The 18,853-nt window shown below is 43.6% G+C and overlaps 1 protein-coding gene across 2 annotated transcripts in view; it reads right to left on the bottom strand.

Moving 5' to 3' along the window:
• Positions 1-18,853, bottom strand: part of SLC27A6 (solute carrier family 27 member 6) — an 82,518-nt gene that overhangs the window by 62,257 nt on the left and 1,408 nt on the right. For both annotated transcript variants that reach the window (XM_077291517.1, XM_077291506.1), the window contains exons 3-4: positions 2,190-2,399; positions 852-1,010 (exon numbers count right to left, since the gene is read on the bottom strand). In XM_077291517.1, coding sequence (XP_077147632.1) covers positions 852-1,010; positions 2,190-2,399 — 369 coding nt within the window. The remainder of the gene's footprint in view (positions 1-851; positions 1,011-2,189; positions 2,400-18,853) is intronic.

The raw sequence follows: 18,853 nt of genomic DNA, 5'->3' as shown, positions 1-18,853 counted from the left end.
ATTACTTATTATGTAATTTTAGTACTTGGTGATATATGTTCCCATGAATGATATTCTTGATGGACAGAAACACTCTTTTCTTGTTGTTCCTCCCTTATTATAAGACCTATTTTATAATGTTGTTTGTCTCTTTTATTATGTCTTACTAAATAAACTTTGTCTTTTATTCTATTCTGGTGGTTTATGGTTACTCCACTTTTTCGTCTTTGTTTGCATATGTACATCGCAGTGCTGCTCCTGTGCATCTATTCTGCCCAATAACCCGTCCGTGAATTGTATATACTGCACACCATTCCCTACAGCAGCCATATCACACATGTAACACAATCGCATCAGGTGAAGCCTTTCTGGGCATTATTCCTGTGGACTGTGCATTTCCCGGACAGGGAGACAGCAGGCCATCCATGAATGTACTGGAAAGTTGCTGCAATGCAGGCGCCTTATGACTGGAAGCCATGCTTTTTATAAACATCATATTCAAAAGCCCATTTCTTCTTAAATAATAGGAAAGCTATACATATAAAAAAAAATATACCTGACATCACCCTTACGCTGCCATCACACTAGCAGTATTTGGTCAGTATTTTACATCAGTATTTGTAAGTCAAAACCAGGAGTGGAACAATCGGGGTAAAAGTATAACAGAAACATATGCACCACTTCTGCATTTATCACCCACTCCTGGTTTTGGCTTACAAATACTGAGGTAAAATACTGACCAAATACTGCTAGTGTGACGGCAGCCTTAAATCTGTCGATTGGCAACTACACAGCACAATTACACTTCAATTTTTTTTTATTTTTTTTTAGAAAACTAGATTTGTGCTGATAATGTGAACATACAGACATACCTAGATAAACACATCCTCCAATACCAATAAGAGAAGCAGCGCTGTGATACAAAGGTAGAGTGACGTATACAATGTCATCCGGGGTGCCTCCAAATCCCCATATGCCAGCTGCCCCTCGCAATGCTTGTAGCTGACTGATAACAGCCGCCTTAGGGAGACCTGTGAAAAGGAAAAGGACATTTTTGTCATGTAATGCTATTTAGTAGACAGGTTTTATTTAGCAATCTAACTTGTATGCAGGTATGAAACATGTACTGTATACTGATACTGTATTACAATACCTACAAAATGCTGTTTACCTGCAGATGTACTGGTAGGCTGCAGGTAATCATGTTAGGCCGTGTAACTGGAAGAGCTGATACAGAGGGAAAATTAATTTTTAGCCACGTTCACACGTTCAGTATTTGGACAGTATTTTACCTCAGTATTTGTAAGCCTAAACCAGGGGTTAGTGATAAATGCAGAAGTAGTGAAGTTTTCTATTATATTTTTACTCTAATTGTTCCACTCCTGAATTTGGCTTCCAAATACTGAGGTAAAATACTCACCAAATACTGAACGTGAGGAGACATGGCTGAATTTTGATCCAAGCGTTGGGTCAAAATCGGCAATGCAAGTATATGGGTCCGTGAAAAAATTGGACCACACTTGGATCACTGACTGTCACATAGGAAAAGGTAGAAAAACTTTTTTATTCTCCACATACGAGAAAACCTGATGACACTCGGACCACACTCTGAGCAAAGTGTGTTAAAAAAATCATTCTGTTTTTCTCATACTTGGAAAATACTCACATGTGAATGAGGCCAAATGGGTTTGATGTGGATTTTCCAGAGGAAATCTACTAAATCCGCAAAAATAAGGACATGTTACAGGTGGATTTGTCATGAATGTAAAGTAAAATTTGCAATGAAAATCTCGAAAAAGAAATGATATGATCCGGAATTCAAAATCCACAGGCAACAAATCCACACCGAAGATGCTGCGTGCATTTACCATGAGAGTGAATTTATATGTTGCACATTTTGTTACAGAAAATTCAGCATTTTCAGCACCATTCAGATGAATAAAAACTGATTTTGAATCTTAGAAATTTCTGCAAAGAAATCTGCAAAGTGTGAATTCACCCTAAATGTTCGCAGAACATAATATAAGAGACCTGCTGAGCTGACATTTAACATATAGTTAACTGGATTTGTAAGAGGAACTGTAGACATTTCATCTGTAATATTCATTCTATTCAAAGTATCATAATACTTTGCTCAACGTATTAAAGTTTATGAATATGATAAATGGAAATTGCTTAACAAGCCATTTGTGGCCACACTATGTTCATACCTGTAGTCCCTGAGGTGAAAATGAAGAGTGTTGCAGCTTTTATACTGCTGACAAATCGCAGATTTTGGGGCACAGGTTCATCTGTTACAGTGTCAAGTCTGTCTAGGATGGTATTCACACCTGGAAGTGTAGTTTCTGTATCCATTACCCAAACTGAAATGTTGTCTTCTTGTAGACTTGGCAATATTTCTTCCAAAGATTCAAGCATATCTTGTAAAATAAACCAGAACCATAATAAGTGCAAGAGCAGCTATTTAATTATCAGATACTCACAGAACAAACCATCAGCTTTGGAGCTCATACTCACATGAAAGAAACTCAGATGATTCTCGCACGTTAATACCCGGGACTGCACCCGACACTCAGATCGGAGCTCCTGAGTGCCGGGTGCAGTGCCGGGTATTGACGTGCGAGACTCATCCGAGTTTCTCGCATGTGAGTATGAACCATTACTGGGGATAAGGCTGAGGTCACACTTGCGAGTGCTTTGCGAGAAACTCGCGTGAGTCTCTCGCCTCAATACCCGGCACAGCCGCCAACACTTGGGACTGGAGCGTTTAACTGCATGTATTTCTATAAGGGTTTATGTATTGTCCTCCACACACAGCCCATCATAGTGATCGCCCAATGTTTATTTTTCTCCTTATTTTAATATGAAAGGTTGAGTTACCAGCTTTCCATAATACAAACATATCCATATTGGGCAGTTTTAACTAACGCGTACAGTTGGCAATTCTGCACAGATACAAAATTGAGAGAAATAAAAATCTATTAAAAAAAGAAATAATTAAAAATGCTAAAAAAAAATTAGCCTTTTGAACATTTGTTGTTATGTTTTTGTTGCTTGTTTAATTTTCCAGGAGGCTTTTTTGTTTGTCACCATAATATGCTGCTTTATTTAAGAGCATCAAGTTTATAGGTCTGATGCCCTACCGCATTAGACCAGCGGCTGAAGCAATTATGACTTACAGCACCTACGGAGGAATACAGAAGAGTCATCGGCATCTGCTGTATTCATGAGGGGAGCACTCCCATGCCTTTTGCCCTTACTCTTTTTACTATGTGCCATGCATATAAATTGCAGCCATTACTCCCTGGCGAGGGGAAAGGACAGGCATTAAGGAATGATTCATGATCACACTGAATTCAATTCCTTAAACAAAAAATACAGTTAAGGGGTTTGTTAAAAACTTTGCAACTTTGTTAGTTTTGCTCCGGCCTGCCAATTTCACAAAAGTGGACATTGTTTAGCAGAGCAAGCAGAAAAAAATCGAGTCTATGGCACTTTCTGTGTAGGTAGAGGTAAAACCTTTTGTTTTATTTAAATGGGCTGTCCACTCCTCAGATAACCCCTTCTCAATCATTATGATCCCCTGTATAAAATAACTGCTACACGCACCTCCGATGCGAATGCCATTCCAGTGGTGTCGGCACTGGGTCTCCCAGGGCTCATGTGACATATCAAAGCCCTGCAGTCAATCATTGCTTCACTCTCTCCTCCATTGGATGTAACTGACATCCGAAGCAAGTCAGAGCTGTGACTGCTCTCTCAATTCTTCTGGATGTCTTATTTGTCCGAAGAAGAGAAGAGTGAAGTGGTCACTTGATATAATAATGTCATGAGAGCACCGGGATAGCCAGTGCTGACATCATCACCTCCGTTCTTTGCTGTCCACCCTAAGTTGCAGCTTAGAGAATCACTCACTTGGTGGTCCATAACATCTGTGACAACAACAGTATCCTTTCTGCTCAAACAAACGGGACAGCACACAATTCATTTTGGTTACAATTTATGGCACACAGTGGTCATTTCTGGCCATCTCTAGTCAAGCTGGTGAAGCCACTTTGAAACAATACATTTTCTTTCAGAGTACACAATCTTCCCGAATGGTAGGCCCGCTGATGCTATCTGAAGCAGAGTGTGTTCGTCACACAATGTCACACATGAGAATCCAAAACCACATGAAAACAAAGCTCTGTATCCTGGGCCTCTCACCACACAGTCCTATCTACAGTACTGTTGGTGAGAGCACTTTCACAATGGAGCCCCCTCCGCACAAGTCGCATTCGCTCATCAGTAGCTTTTGTAACTCAAGAACCTCTTGCTTGAGCTTCTTCACAGATTGCAGGGTATATGAATGGCACAGCCAAGACAGGGTAAAATTTGCAACAATCAAAACTGTAGTGAAAAGACTTCAAAGAAAAAGAAAAAAAAAGCATGGTGGTTGCAATAAAATCTTACTTACATGGAAGTATGCTGCCAGTTCTCAGTCTCTCAATATGAGGGTATAACACATGAGCATTAAATTCATATAGGCCTTATACAACTTCAGTCACTGTAAGGCCGGGGTCACACTACCGTATAAAATGGACGAGTGCTATGGGAGAAAACATTGCATAGCACTCGGACCACTGCTAATCTATGGGGCAGCTCACATCACAGTTTTTTCTTGGGCATATTCAGCGTGCGAGTGAAATCACAGCATGCTGCGATTGTACGCGTATATCGCCCGAGTATTGCCAATGGAAGTCTATGGGTGCGAGAAAAAAATTGGACACCACACGGACCATCAGTGTAGCTTGCGAGAAATACGCACACATTTTCCTCATTTCAGACCATTGAGCCATTAAATTCATGAGGGAAAAGCAGAGAAATGTAAAGCCATATGCATGTCATACGGATGTCATACGGATACATAGGTGCGATAAAATCACATCACATTGCAAAACGAGTACACACAGATGACCATACGGAGAACACTTGTGCGCAAGGCCGGCGTCAGCACCCGGCGCACCCGGGCAAGTGCCGGGGCCCTTGCGAGACGGGGGGGGGCCCATTTATGGTAGGGTAGTGTAACTACATCCTGGACCCTGCTGTGTGTGACTGACTCAGACTCAGTCAATCAAATCCCTCATGCCGGTGCCCAGCAGGCGGCAGCGCCTCGGCAGCAGACAGCACAGAGCTCTGACTGGGGTTTCGCTGGCGCCTGGCGCTGTGCAGCTGCCTGCAATACTCCCAGTCACCTCCGCTGGCCCGTCACCATGGATATACAATACAGAGAGTCACTTCCGGGCAACGCCGGGTCATCTGTCCTGTCACTTCTGGTCGCCGCCCTTGTCATCCTAAGAGCCGGCAAGAAGAGCTCCTCACACAATCACAGCAGAAGATCTTCCTGCATTCGTTTAGTTGCATTCCAAGTCCACCACAGCCACAGGTCCAGCAGCGGCAGCGCCAAGCAGGAGAAGAAGAGCAGCAGCCAGCAGCTGCAGTCAGGTGCACGGTCGGTGCACGGTGCACCCTCTCCCTGTGCCCACAACGAGGGCGACGGACGGCGCCGAGTGAAGCAGTGAGTGAGTGACTCATCTTCAATGACGGTCCCAATGCTGCACATTGCGGGGGCGGGGGGAAATGGGATGCAGCCTCCTGACTGCCTGCCTGCCTGGGCCTGCTGCGTGCATCCTGCCTGCCTACCTGGGCCTTATGCGTGCATCCTCCCAAGCTGTATTGCTTCATTCAGAGTTTGTGAACCTTATCACGGGGCTGTGCTATACTACGTGCGCTGTGCTGTATACTACGTGGGCTGTGTTTCTTTGTTATATACTGCGTGGCTGTGTTATATACTGCGTGGGTTGTGTTTCTTTGTTGTATACTGCACGGGCTGTGTTATACACTGTGCGGGCTGTGTTATATACTGCGCGGGCTGTGTTATATACTGCGCGGACTGTGTTATATACTGCGTGGACTGTGTTATATACTGCGCGAACTGTGTTATATACTGCGTGGGCTGTGTTATATACTGCGCAGGCTGTGTTATATACTGCGCGGGCTGTGTTATATACTGCACGGGCTGTGTTATATTCTGCGCTGTGTTAAAGGGGGGGCCCAGTGAGACTCTTTCGCCCGGGGCCCTCAAAAACCTGGAGCCGGCCCTGCTTGTGCGACTCTCAGCTGAGAGAATCGGACCGATTTTTCATACTGTACGTTAAGTGTGACAAAGGCCTAACAGAGATCATCTCAGGGACATTTCAGTTGTTTCTTGGCATCTTTATCCAGAGTTCCTGTTGCTTTTAGGGTTGCCAACCATCCAAAAACTTCAGGACAGTCAGTAAAAATAAAGCACTTTTTTGTTCTGTTCGTAAAAATTAAGGTGTGTATGATTTTTTTGTAGCTGAAGTAATGTGTACACATTTTTTTTTACTGTAATTATCATCATTTTACAGTTTACTATGAATGCAGCTTTCATACCAGAATTATGACCTGTAGGCATGGATCACTTATAATCTTAATGTTTCCATAATGATTTATAGGGCTGTAAAAAATATATTGTCTCTTCGTGATTTTATGTTAAACTGTCCAGAAAAAATAAAAAGTCAAGTTGGCAATCCTGGCTACTCTGTCTCCAAGGGTTGTCGAAGCACAAGACTAGGCGGCACACTCCACTCGATCTGCTGCCAGGTAATCCTGGTGGTAGTCTCGCTTTCTCCACCTCTCAGTGAATATTTGTGGTATTTGTGGCATTTTGCTTCCTTTCTGCTCCTTAGCATTAGTCTCAAGCCTCACTCTTTATGCAATCTTCCTCCGCTGCATCCCTCTATAGATCCCTTCTTTCTACAGTGACGCTTATGGATAGAAATCTTCCTCTCCATCTATGTCTTTCACTCTGCAGGTTATCTCTTGCTCTACAAGCTATCGCAACTCATCGGGCTGTATTTTGCCTGCCATGACAATCAGATGGAGGCCTCCATCTCTTGTATGTATGACCACTACACTGCAGCTTGCCACCTGCTGGAGCTGCGAGCTGCTGTTTTTAGCCTGGGGGAGCCTATATCAATGACCCCTTTCCAGTCTGAGAATAGCAACCCCCAGCTGTGAGCTTTAGCAAGGCTGGTTGTCAAAAATGGGGGGGACGCCACACCTTTTTGAAATTATTTATTTAAATAATTAAAAAAAACAGTGTGGGGACCCCTCTATTCTTGATAACCAACCTTGCAGAAGCTGACAGCTGGAGATTGCAGCCCCCAGCTGTGAGTTTTGTCTGGTTGGTTCAATAAAATAGGGGGGAACCCACGTCGGGTTTTTCATTCATTTATAGAGACCGCAGGTGTCGGATGATGGGGGTAACAGTTCCAAAAGCCATCAGCCACAAAGCCACTGTTATTTGGACTTTAATATAATGCTCAACATTCTCCTTTGCTCGCTGGCAGAGCAGGGGAGAATGATGACAGCCGGTTTCAGCACCAGCCCCCGGGTAACAGCGCTTACTGCAGCGCTTCTTCCTCAGCGGCTGTCCATGTGGTACTGATGAAGCACACAGGTGGCACACGGTTGCCACAAGTAGTACACACATGGGCACATGGACATGAATATATCCGGTACCGGAAATATACTGACTTGTGAAACCGGCCTTACATGCAGCAGTAGTTGTACTAGTTATTACCTGTAGGACTAAGAACCAGAAGGCCCATGCTATCCCTACATACAGTGTGTACTTATTTTTAAGACTAGAAGAAGTTAAGGCTGGTGCTACAATGTGGCTGTCGCAGGTTACACAACCAAAGTTCTTCTGATGCCACTGATACATTGTAGCGTAAAGCTTTTTGTGATTTGCTTGTTCTGGTTGCATTTCAGTCATGATGTCACTGCTACAGCCTCTCAATAAAGACTGGGGGCAATGGTGGACAACCTGCACTGGAGCATTGCTGGATAAGAAAAGCTTACTTTGACATTTTTAACCTCATCATGCACTGTAAGTTAACAAATTGCAAACCCTTGTAAGTTTATGACTGGAGTTTTGCTTCAGGAAATAATTAAATGGGGTAAAAATCCACATGAAAACTAAAATTGTGGTTTATACTATACACTCACATGCTCTTTTTTTATTTCCTTAGATGACACTATAGCTTTAAAAAGTACATGTACAAAGGGGTTATGGTGAACTGGTGCTGTGGGTACAGAGGTTCTAGACTGGAATCCAAGGGGTCATTTACACCTTCTATTTCTTTTGTGCTTTGGCCGAAAGGGTCAGATTTGATATTTTAGGTAATAATTGCCATTTCTAAAAATCATCACTTATTTGCCTTCTTTGTGATGGGCTTTAAACTGTATTAATCAGGCAACAAAACTTCATACCTCAAACAGCAAGGAAAGGCTTATAGACAGGTACGGACTGGAGCTGAAATTCAGTCCTGGCATTTGAAATCACACAGGCCCATGTTGTCCCCGTCCCCAAGCACCAAATGGAGATATACCGGTATTACTAATATTACCTTGAATGGAGGAAAGGAAGACCAATATTTCTAATGATACCCGTGGCCTGATGGGGTAAGTGATGGAGTCAGCAACTTTGTGCTCCATCACAACTCTTAACAGTATGGGTATCTTGAGAACACCGATTCTGTTAACAACGTAGCAGACAAGGCCGCCCACAACCAGACCGGCCCTTCTGGCTTATAGACATATAAAGTTAAATCTAAAGTATCACTATATAAGGCCACATTCACACTATCAGTATTTGGTCAGTATTTTACCTCAGTATTTGTAAGTCAAAACCAGGAGTGGAACAATCGGGGTAAAAGTATAATAGAAAAAAGTCACCACTTCTGTATTTATTACCCACTCCTGGTTTTGGCTTACAAATACTGCTGTAAGATACTGGCCAAATACTGATAGTATGAACGTGGCCTTAGCATGATTGTAGATATTGATGTCACCTATAAGCTTTATCCCATAATACGTTATTAGACTAGATGACTACATCAGTACATCTTTGTCTTGGCACTTTTGGCCCACAGTCTAATCTAAAATGCATGAGAAGAACATACAGCAGCGAGAACAGGAAGGACTACCCCTAACTGAGGCCCTTAGCTATTGTACTGTGCATTAACCACTTCTTCACAGAGCAAGCTATTTCAAGTGAAATAAAATAAAAAGAGATTCTTTGCAAAAGTATTACGTTTTAGACTGGGTTCACACTAAGGGTATGTGCACACGTAGAATGTAAACTGCTGCGTTTCTGCGCGTTTTTTTCCGCAGCATGGGCACAGCGTTTTTTGTTTCCCATAGTTTTACATTGTAATGTAAACTCATGGGAAACTGCTGCGGACCCGCAGCTGCGGAAACGCTGCGGATCTGCAGCGTTTTCCGCATCGTGTGCACATACCCTTAACGTTTTTGATGCAATTATTTTCTGTAGATTTTTACGTGAGGAAAAAACTGAAGCATTTCACAATTACAGCAAACTGAGTCAGATTTCTAAAAGCTCATTCACATAGCGTATTTCTTTCCTGACGTTTTTTACCTGTGGTGCACTTTTTAAATAACGCAGCATGTCAATTCTTTCAGCGGTTTTACTGCAATTTTTCCCTACTGAAATCAAAACGTCTTAGCACCCAAAAAAAAACAAAAAAATTTTTACAAGAAATTGCAGCAAAAAATCACCAAAAACTAGCCTAATTTCTGCTGTTTTTCTTGCCACAGCTTGCATTTTTCATGCACTAAATAATGCAAAAATAGCTACATCTGAATAGTAATGCTATTATGGAAATTTCTTCATAAATTAACCTGTCCGAGTATCAATCGTAGTTTTAGGGTATGTGCACACGTATTGTGGAGGACTGCGGATTTTTCCACAGCAGATTTTGGAAAACCGCAGGGCAAAACCGCTGCGGTTTTTCCTGCGGATTTATCGCGGTTTCTATTGCGGATTCCGCTGCGGGTTTACACCTGCAGTTTTCTATTGGAGCAGGTGTAAACCCGCAGCGGAAACCGCACAAAGAATTGACATGCTGCAGAATGTAAACCGCTGCGTTTCCGCGCGTTTTTTCTGCAGCATGTGCACTGCGGATTTTGTTTCCCATAGGTTTACATTATACTGTAAATGCATGGGAAACTGCTGCGGATCCGCAGCTGCAGATCCACAGCAAAATCCGCAGTGTGTGCACATACCCTTAGACTACATTCGCATGACTAATATTTGGTGAATATTTGTTGCAAATTTTCTGAAGTATTGCTGCACCTATTATTTAAATTAAGTTACTTTTTCCTTTAGTATGTGTTTTTACATGTGTTTTTTTTGCGTTTTTGAGGCGTCAGTTTCTGTCTCTTTTTAGCAATTTATGGTTTAAATAAAACTACTTTGTTTTTGACACTTCCTGGTATTTGGCTTTGACAAAACTTTATTGATCTAGTCATGTAGTGATTACACAAGTTTTTAGTGTGCTTCTGCAGTGTAAATGCAATAAAAACACATACGGTATGTGTTTCTACCTGTGGGATTTTCCGCATCTAATGCAAGTCTATGGAGAAATTCCGCATATAACACATAGCATACTTGCAAGAGAAATTTACATGTTGTGAATTTCAAACAAGCACCGCAGGTCAGTTTATGTTGAGTAAAAAGAAAGCACAGCGGGCAGGAGACCTCTATAAATCCCATCCACACGCTGGAACTGTAAGATGATGTGCTTCAGGCACTGTGAAAATAAACAGCATCAATAACTCACCAAAAATTCATTGCAGGTTCTTAACCTAATAGTGCCCCTTGCTTCACTGAACCAATAGCTGCACAAGTATTATACTTTGATAATGATTTAGGGCAGTTTTGCTTGTTGCACAATAGTGTCCCGATCCGTACACAGACCGCAAAGGCCCAAGTGACCACAGTTCTACCAACCCAACGTATGTGTCATGTGTCTATGAGGCTGTATGTTCTTGTTGGGAGACCAGGGTTAGTTCAAGCATTGTAAAATATGTCCATCTGTACCAGGCCTAAAACACATAGTTTACACAGATATAAGGCCTCATTCAGATGTCCGATTTTTTCACGTCCGTAAAAAATTGGATCGAATATGCCGATCAGACTCTGATCAGCGTGTGGTACAAGTGTCATCCAATTGTCTTGTACATGGAGAAATAAAAAAAAACAAATTCACCTTCCCCATTCTGACTTGCCTGTGAAAATTGGACCACACTCGGATGTATCTATAGGGACCCACTAACTTGCATTGCCAATTTTGATCAGACCCTCGGATAAAAATCGGACATGCTTCCGATATTTTACGTGGACCTCTGAGTCCGAGGAAAAAATCAGACATGTGAATAGCGTCATGAACTATAATAGGTACTAGTGCTATCCGTGAAAATTACAGATAACATTTGTATGCAAAAAAACCAGACATCTGAATGAGGCTTAAAACTGTTAGTAGTGAAGTGGATCTAAAACTGTTAGTAGTGAAGTGGATCTAAAACTGTTAGTAGTGAAGTGGATCAGAATTGAGGAATGTTTTAGGCTACGTTCACATTTGCGGTCAGCGCCGCAGCGTCGCCGCCGCAGCGGCGCCGCATGCGTCATGCGCCCCTATATTTAACATGGGGGCGCATGGACATGCGTTGTGCTGCGTTTTGCGCCGCATGGCCGCAAGCGTTGGACGCAAGAAACGCATCAAGTTGCATTTTTTTTGCGTCCAACTTTCGGCCAAAAACGACGCATGCGGCGCAAAACGCAGCATTTTAGCGTGCGTTTTGCCACGTTTTTGTTTGCGTTGTGCGCTGCGGCGCCGACGCTGCGGCGCACAACGCAAATGTGAACGTAGCCTAAAACAGTTCTTATTTCAAAGGTGGCCCCTGTATTAGCATGATATATGGGACCCTTGTTATCCAATAACTTGGCCAGTGTAAGAACGTAATCCTTTATTGCATGCACCCCAGCATTCAGTAGTCCCCGATGCGGTCCCCACCGCTGCCTTATACCATTCTATCCATTAGTATTAGAGAGGTGTGATTCATTAGCCAAGTTCTTTACATGCAGTTAAATATAAGAATCTTGGCGGCAGGACTTGCATCCAGTACTTAGCCCCCTCCACACCCCTTTTCTGACACCAAGGCCCCTACATACTCATTCCTTTACTTCTTCATGCCCTATTATTTGCCTCCATATTTCCCAGAAACCATCTGGAAATAATGGTTTCTGGGAGGTTACATCAAGTTTGACGATACCTAGGCTATCTTCTGACTCTTCTTGGAGTGAGGGAGAGTTGGCAAGTATATCTATTTGATAATAGTAAAATGATCTTAAGGTCCCCATCTAATGTGTATGGTGAGTCGGGGACATCTGATTCTCCCCTAAAAAATGATTAGGCACTTTGGATTCAAACACCTCACCTTCCTTTGCTGCCAGACACCTTTTTTCACTCTTCCCATTGAAAGCAAATGAATTCAATGTCATGTCAAGTGTTCATGAGTAAGGCCGGGTTCACACTACGTTACAGCAGCCCGTTCAACACATACCTTAAACGGGCTGCTGTAACGCAAGTGCCGACTTTGGCACATCGCTAGCGCAGATAGAGCATCTGCTAGCTCTATCTGCGCTAGCAGTAACGGACCCGGAAACGCTGCAGCCCGCGTCTCAGGGTCCGTCACTCAATGACGGCACATGGCTAGCACACGCCCATTGTGGGCATGTGCTAGCGATGTGTCTGACATTGCAGTCAATGGCGGTACTAGCGGACTACGTTACACCATGTTATGCAGTGGTGTAACGTAGTCTGTCTAACGGACTGGGGGAACGCAATGTGAACCCAGCCTAAGAGGAGTGGACTTACAGCTACTTAAGGTGTATGGACACCATTACAGTAGCAGTGTGCCCTCTTACTTACTAAGCTTCTATGCCACTGCACAGGTTTCATATATTGTTCTTGAATACAAATACTTATAGTGAATTTCCTTACAGTATATTCTGTGTCAGTATTCGTTTGAGTTAGGTAAAACTAAAGTCCAGAACTGGAAAGGTCTATCAGTGGACCAGAGTTTCCAGGAGTGACAAAGGTTCTGACACTGTAATGGGAATGAGTGATGACAGGTCATGAGGTTAAAGGCTCGTTCACACTTGCGTATAACACGGATGAGTGCAATCTGATAAAAACTCAGATTGCACTCGGACCAATGTTATTCAATGAGGCAGTGCAGATCTGCATATTTTTTCTCAGCTGTATTTGGCATGAGAAAAAAAATTCCAGCTTGCTGTGAATGAATGTTTAAATCGAATGATACTAGCCAATTCAAGTCTATGGGTACGAGAAAAATGGACCATGGCGTCCGATTTTTAAGCACACATATCAAAGGAACCAGGAAACTGCATCGAACAAGCAGTGGAATTTCACAGCCAGAATCCTCCTGGCAACCAAAAAAAAACAACTTATATAAATATATAGATAGATAGATGATAAAAAGTTATTAGATATATAATAGATTGACAGACCGACAGATACATAAACAGATAGAAAGTATTCTACACATATATAATTTCACAACCCCCCTAAATATTTTTAAATTGCACCTTTCAGTGCCTTTCAAATGGAGTTTATTCTACGGCTTTTTATGCTTGTCTAACCTAATAAATAAATTAATTAATTAAAAAAATGACGTGGGGGGACCACAATTTTATAAAACCAGCAAACATAAAGCAGACAGCCGTGAACTAATATCATCAGGCTGGGAAGGTCCCTGGTTATTGGGCCTGTCCCAGCCTAAAAATACCAGCTGCCTCAGAAGTGGGGCATCACATGAGTCTGGTGCTTCGCTATTCCCGATGCCCTGGTGTGTTGCCAATTGGGGTAATAGGGCTTGGGGTTGATGTTAGCTGTGAATTGTCAAAAAACACAGCTGACATTAATCCCTGGTGTTAGTAATGGAGAGATATCTATAAGATACCCTCATTATTAACCCAGTGCTAAAAAGTAAAAAAAAAACACACAAAAATAGTTTCTTTTAAAAAACAATCCTTGACATTTTCCCTGGTTCACCAATTTATTTAAAAAAACCCAAGCAGGTCCAAGGTTGTCTGGGAAATCCAACAAAGTTCCCACACAGGTCCGACGTAGTCCAGCACTTCCCTTGACATTCCCTGAATCTGCTGTCCAAAGCCTAAGGAGCCTTGTTCTGAGGCTCCATATGTTTTAGCAGCAGCCACTCCTGGCTCACGCTGTGCTTCGATCTTGCATAGTGTAGCACTCTAATGAGCAGTGATGACAGTAATGTTACTGCTCTTTACGGTTACCAGGTCTCGCGGACCACAGCATGAGCCATGAGTGACTGCTGCTAAAGCACATAGAGTCTCGTTCTGAGTCCTCCTTAGGCTTTAGAAACTGGATTTGGGGGTGTTCTGGTCAGAAGCATTTATCACCAATTTACTGGATAGGTTATAAATGATGGACTGATATGAATCCGACTGCTACAGTATCTCCTCAGTGCCATAATCTTTGAATGAAATGGCTGGGTACATGATCGACCTTTGTTCACCTCAAACTCCCCCCGGTCAAGGTTTTATATGTGATGAGTGAACCAAGGACCTTTGTTCTGGTAAATTGTTGGGATCCAAGTAGTTGAAGCCCCCATCCTTTAGATAAGTAATAAGTGATTCTGATGGGAATACCCCTTTAAGCAACTGACAAATTATTCAGAATTGTACGGGTTATATTACTAGTAATCATTTGCTTTGCCTGTGCCGTAATAAAACCAGGATTTATTATGTCTTTGAAAGTGTAATTAATCAAGATGGGCCCTCATAATCAGTTGTTGTGATTGCAATCTGCATTCAGCAGCTAAAGTATTTTTAACAGTTGATGATTCAATGTTTGCACAAGATCTATACAAGTGGAAAACAAACTTGTCACATTACCCATGCTTGCTTAATGGGGTATTCCCATTTCAGATATTTCTGGTATATCCCCACGCTGTGCTGTAAATGTCAATTGGAGCCATACACCTCTAAAAAAATTGGGCCAGGTGCGCAGCTCTCCCTCCCAACCTACCAGTCTTGTTCTTGAGTTCTCAGAGCCTTATCTTTCTGACATTTATGGCATATATGCAAAAAATGTTGGAGATGGGAATACACCTTTAAAGTGAACCTGTCATTTGATTCACAATGAATCACAGCATGGCGGCACGACTGAAGCCGGATATATTTTTAAAGAACCAGCTGGGAGAGACAAGATGAGTCTAATGCGGCTTCTCTCTGTCCCACTGCAGGTGATTGACAATATACTCCTATATGTGTATATGGAGAGAGGCTTATCAATTCTCTGGAGTGGGGTGGGAAGAAGCCACATCAGACTCATCTTATTTCTGCTGGATGCATATTTAAACTATGCTTTCTCCCTACGCAGTGGCGTATCTAGGGGGGGCAGCTGGGGCATGTGCCCCAGGCGCAGCCGGCAGGGGGCGTAGTCGGGCCGCCTAATGTGGCGGTCCGCAGTGTCTCCCCCGGCGACTGCATTCTGCCGCCCCCGGTCTGGGAGTCAGCTGTTCTCTATGCCGACTGTCAAGCTGACAGCCGGCACAGAGAAGCTGCAGAGCGCCGGCTCCCAACATGTGCGGAGATGGAGGGGGGCCCCTGCAGGGTGGCTGCGGCGGGCAGGGAGAAATCCCTGCAGCTCCGCTGCCTACAAGACAAAATAGCAGTGGAGCTACAGCGATCTGTCTTCCTGCCCGCACTTCCTCTCACACAGACGCGCTGCTGGATGACGTCATCATTCAGCATCCGGCTGTGTCAGAGGAAGGTGATGGAGATGCTGCAGCAGAGCGCGAGGAGAGGTGAGAGGAGTGTGCGTGTGTGTGTGTGTGGTGCGCTGCAGGGGAATGTGCAGAAAAATAAATGGTGTGTGTGTATGTAGGGGGAGGAGAGGACAATGATGGGGCTGACGGGGAGAAGGCAATGATGGGTGTTATGATCCTTAGTGGTTGAGGATCACGAATTACTCCAGCTAAGTAACAAACATAGGACAAGCTCTAGGGAGGTGGCAAACTGGACTGACCGCAAATCTGAACCTATCCAAACACACTAGAAGTAGCCGGTGAACGTGCCCAAAAAAATCCTAGACGTCTCGAGCCAGCCTGAGGAACCAACTACCCCTAGAGAGAAAGAAAGACCCCTCTTGCCTCCAGAGAAATAATTCCCAAAGATATAGAAGCCCCCAACAAACAATAACGGTGAGGTAAGAGGAAGGCACATACACAGGGGTGAAAACAGATTCAGCAAATGAGGCCCACTAATACTAGATAGCAGAAAATAGTAAAGGGGTCTGTGCGGTCAGTAAAAAACCCTTACAAAATATCCACACTGAGATTCAAGAACCCCCGCACCAACTAACGGTGTGGGGGGAGAAACTCAGTCCCCTAGAGCAACCAGCAAGCGAGGAGATCACATCTTAGCAAGCTGGACAAGAAACATGATGAATGCTGATAATCAAAAATGAACGGACAAAAACTTAGCTTGTCTTGGAGAGGCTGGAGCAAGGTAATCACAAGGAATCTGAAGAGCACTGAATACATTGATAGCAGGCAAGGAACTGAGTATCCAGGTGGGCTAAATAGGAAACCAACCAAGGATAAAGAACCAGCTGATACAGCCACCTGCAGAAAGACAACACTACACAGTACCGCTTGTGACCACTAGAGGGAGCCTAAAAATAGAGTTCACAACAGATGGGGATGGAGGAGGAGGAGAGGGCAATGATGGGGCTGACGGGAGAGAGCAATGATGGGGATGTTGGAGGAGGAGAGGGTAATGATGGGGCTGATGGGGAGAGAGCAATGGTGGGGGAGGATAGGGCAATGATGGGGCTGACGGGGAGAGAGCAATGATGGGGATTGTGGGGGAGGAGAGGGCAATGATGGGGCTGACGGGGAGAGAGCAATGATGGGGATGGTGGGGGAGGAGGGAATGATGGAAGTGGTGGAATGGGCAATGATGGGATTGGGGGGAGGAAATGCTGGAGGTGGTGAAATGGGCAATGATGGGCGTGACGGAGAAGGCAATGATGGAGGTGGTGAAGAGAGCAATGATGGGGTGGGGTAGAGGACAATAATATGTGTGTGGACAATTTGAGTGGGGATAGGGGGATTTATTATGTGTGGGGAGAATTTGGGGATGGGGCAATTTTTTATTCATTATAATGACACTTGTATCTTTAAGGGCATCATGTGGAGATTTTCTGCAAAAGAGCGGAGGAGATGGAAGTCTGCAGCGACGAGCTGTGGATGAGAAAACCCATCATGGGATCTGGACAAGATGAAGAAAAGAAGGAGAACGACTCCAGAGACGATGTCATCTATAAGGTACCTGGATGTAAATGTTATTTGTGATACTGACTAACTCTCATGTTTTTATTTATGTTAGGAGCATTAAAGGGGATTTCCAGGTTTGTATTGAGTCTGCTGTCATTCTTTGTGACTGCAGACTTCTGAGTTCTCACAGTGCGCACTGCACACTGTCAGGATTCTCTCATGCTGGCGATTTACATACATGCGGTCACGTGCTGACTAGACATGTGTGGCCTCACTCAATGATAATGAACTGAACGAGGCCGGGCACGTCTAGTCAGAATGTGGTCAGAAGTATACAAATCACATGCTTGTGCTGACATGACTGTCCACTGGCAAGGGAGAATCCTAAAAGTGTGCAGTGCATTCGTTGTGAGAATTCAGAAGTTTGCGAAGTCAGGATTCAGCTCTGCAGGTTCCAGTAGTCGTCACATGGACACTTCACTCATGAGATTTTCATACTTATGGTCCTGTGACAATGAGCTTCTCTTCCTGCTTCTCTATTTTTCACTGATCATTGAGAGCATTAGGGAGAGGAGCTCCTCGGTACATGACTAAGTGTGAAAATCGCATATGTCATTGGTTGGGGAGGTGGAGGGGTGCCAAAATGAATTCTTGCCCCGGGTGCCAGAAACCCTAGATACACCTCCGTCCCTATGCTTCGGAGAATAACATACCTAGCAGCAGTCATGTAGCAGCATGAATCATGTGACAGGTTCTCTTTAAGAGAGAAATAAGACAAGAGCAAGATGGTCTTATCCTAGGGAATCAAGGCGAGGAAGGGGGAACTGCTCACTTTACAGGGTTGTTTGACCCACAACTGAGGAGTCAAGTACATGAGCTTCTGTAGCACCCTTGAACAGTGAAATCCTATTGTGCAGAATAAATAATAGGAGAATAGTTGTGGTAGTTTGCACTGCTCATGTAGGACTCAAGAAACCAAAAACGATAGGGAAATTTGACCCGTGGTTTATTTCTACAAGTTTCGAAGTTGGACTAACTTCTTCATCAGGAGATCAACAATATTGTGTCTTTCCTGATGAAGAAGTTGGTGCAACTTCGAAACGCATAGAGAATAAACCGCAGGTCAAACTTCCCTATCGCCCTTGGTTTCTTAAGTCCTAAATTGGCAAAGCAGATACCACCCCTATTATGCTATTATAGAGTCCCTTTAAGAACAGTACATCAGATACAGTCCTCTGCTTCAAGAACACGAGGTTGCTCAAAGAAAAAATGGGACTTCTAAAGTTTTCACACCATTCTTGCCCCTGCACCGAGAAGGTGGGTAAAGCTGGGGTGGAATGGTGATGTGGCAACCCTTGCTCATAAAATTCATGACTGACAGCAACATTTGCTATGCCACAAATCAGAGCAGACTAAGCAGAAGCTGGCGTAAGATTTGCATCGAGGCGCACACACAGCGCATTTCACTATGCACCTCATCTTATTTATTAAGAAGTGTACACCTCGAAATGAATCAGTAACATTCACTCCAACACACTGCTTGATCAAGATCAGAGAGAGAATCACTATTCTTGAGTAATCCCCCACTAAGTCTTCATTTTTT

This window comes from Ranitomeya variabilis, chromosome 1 (assembly GCF_051348905.1).
Source record: "Ranitomeya variabilis isolate aRanVar5 chromosome 1, aRanVar5.hap1, whole genome shotgun sequence".
NCBI lineage: Eukaryota > Metazoa > Chordata > Amphibia > Anura > Dendrobatidae > Ranitomeya > Ranitomeya variabilis.
This window is presented reverse-complemented; position numbering and strand designations above follow the sequence as displayed.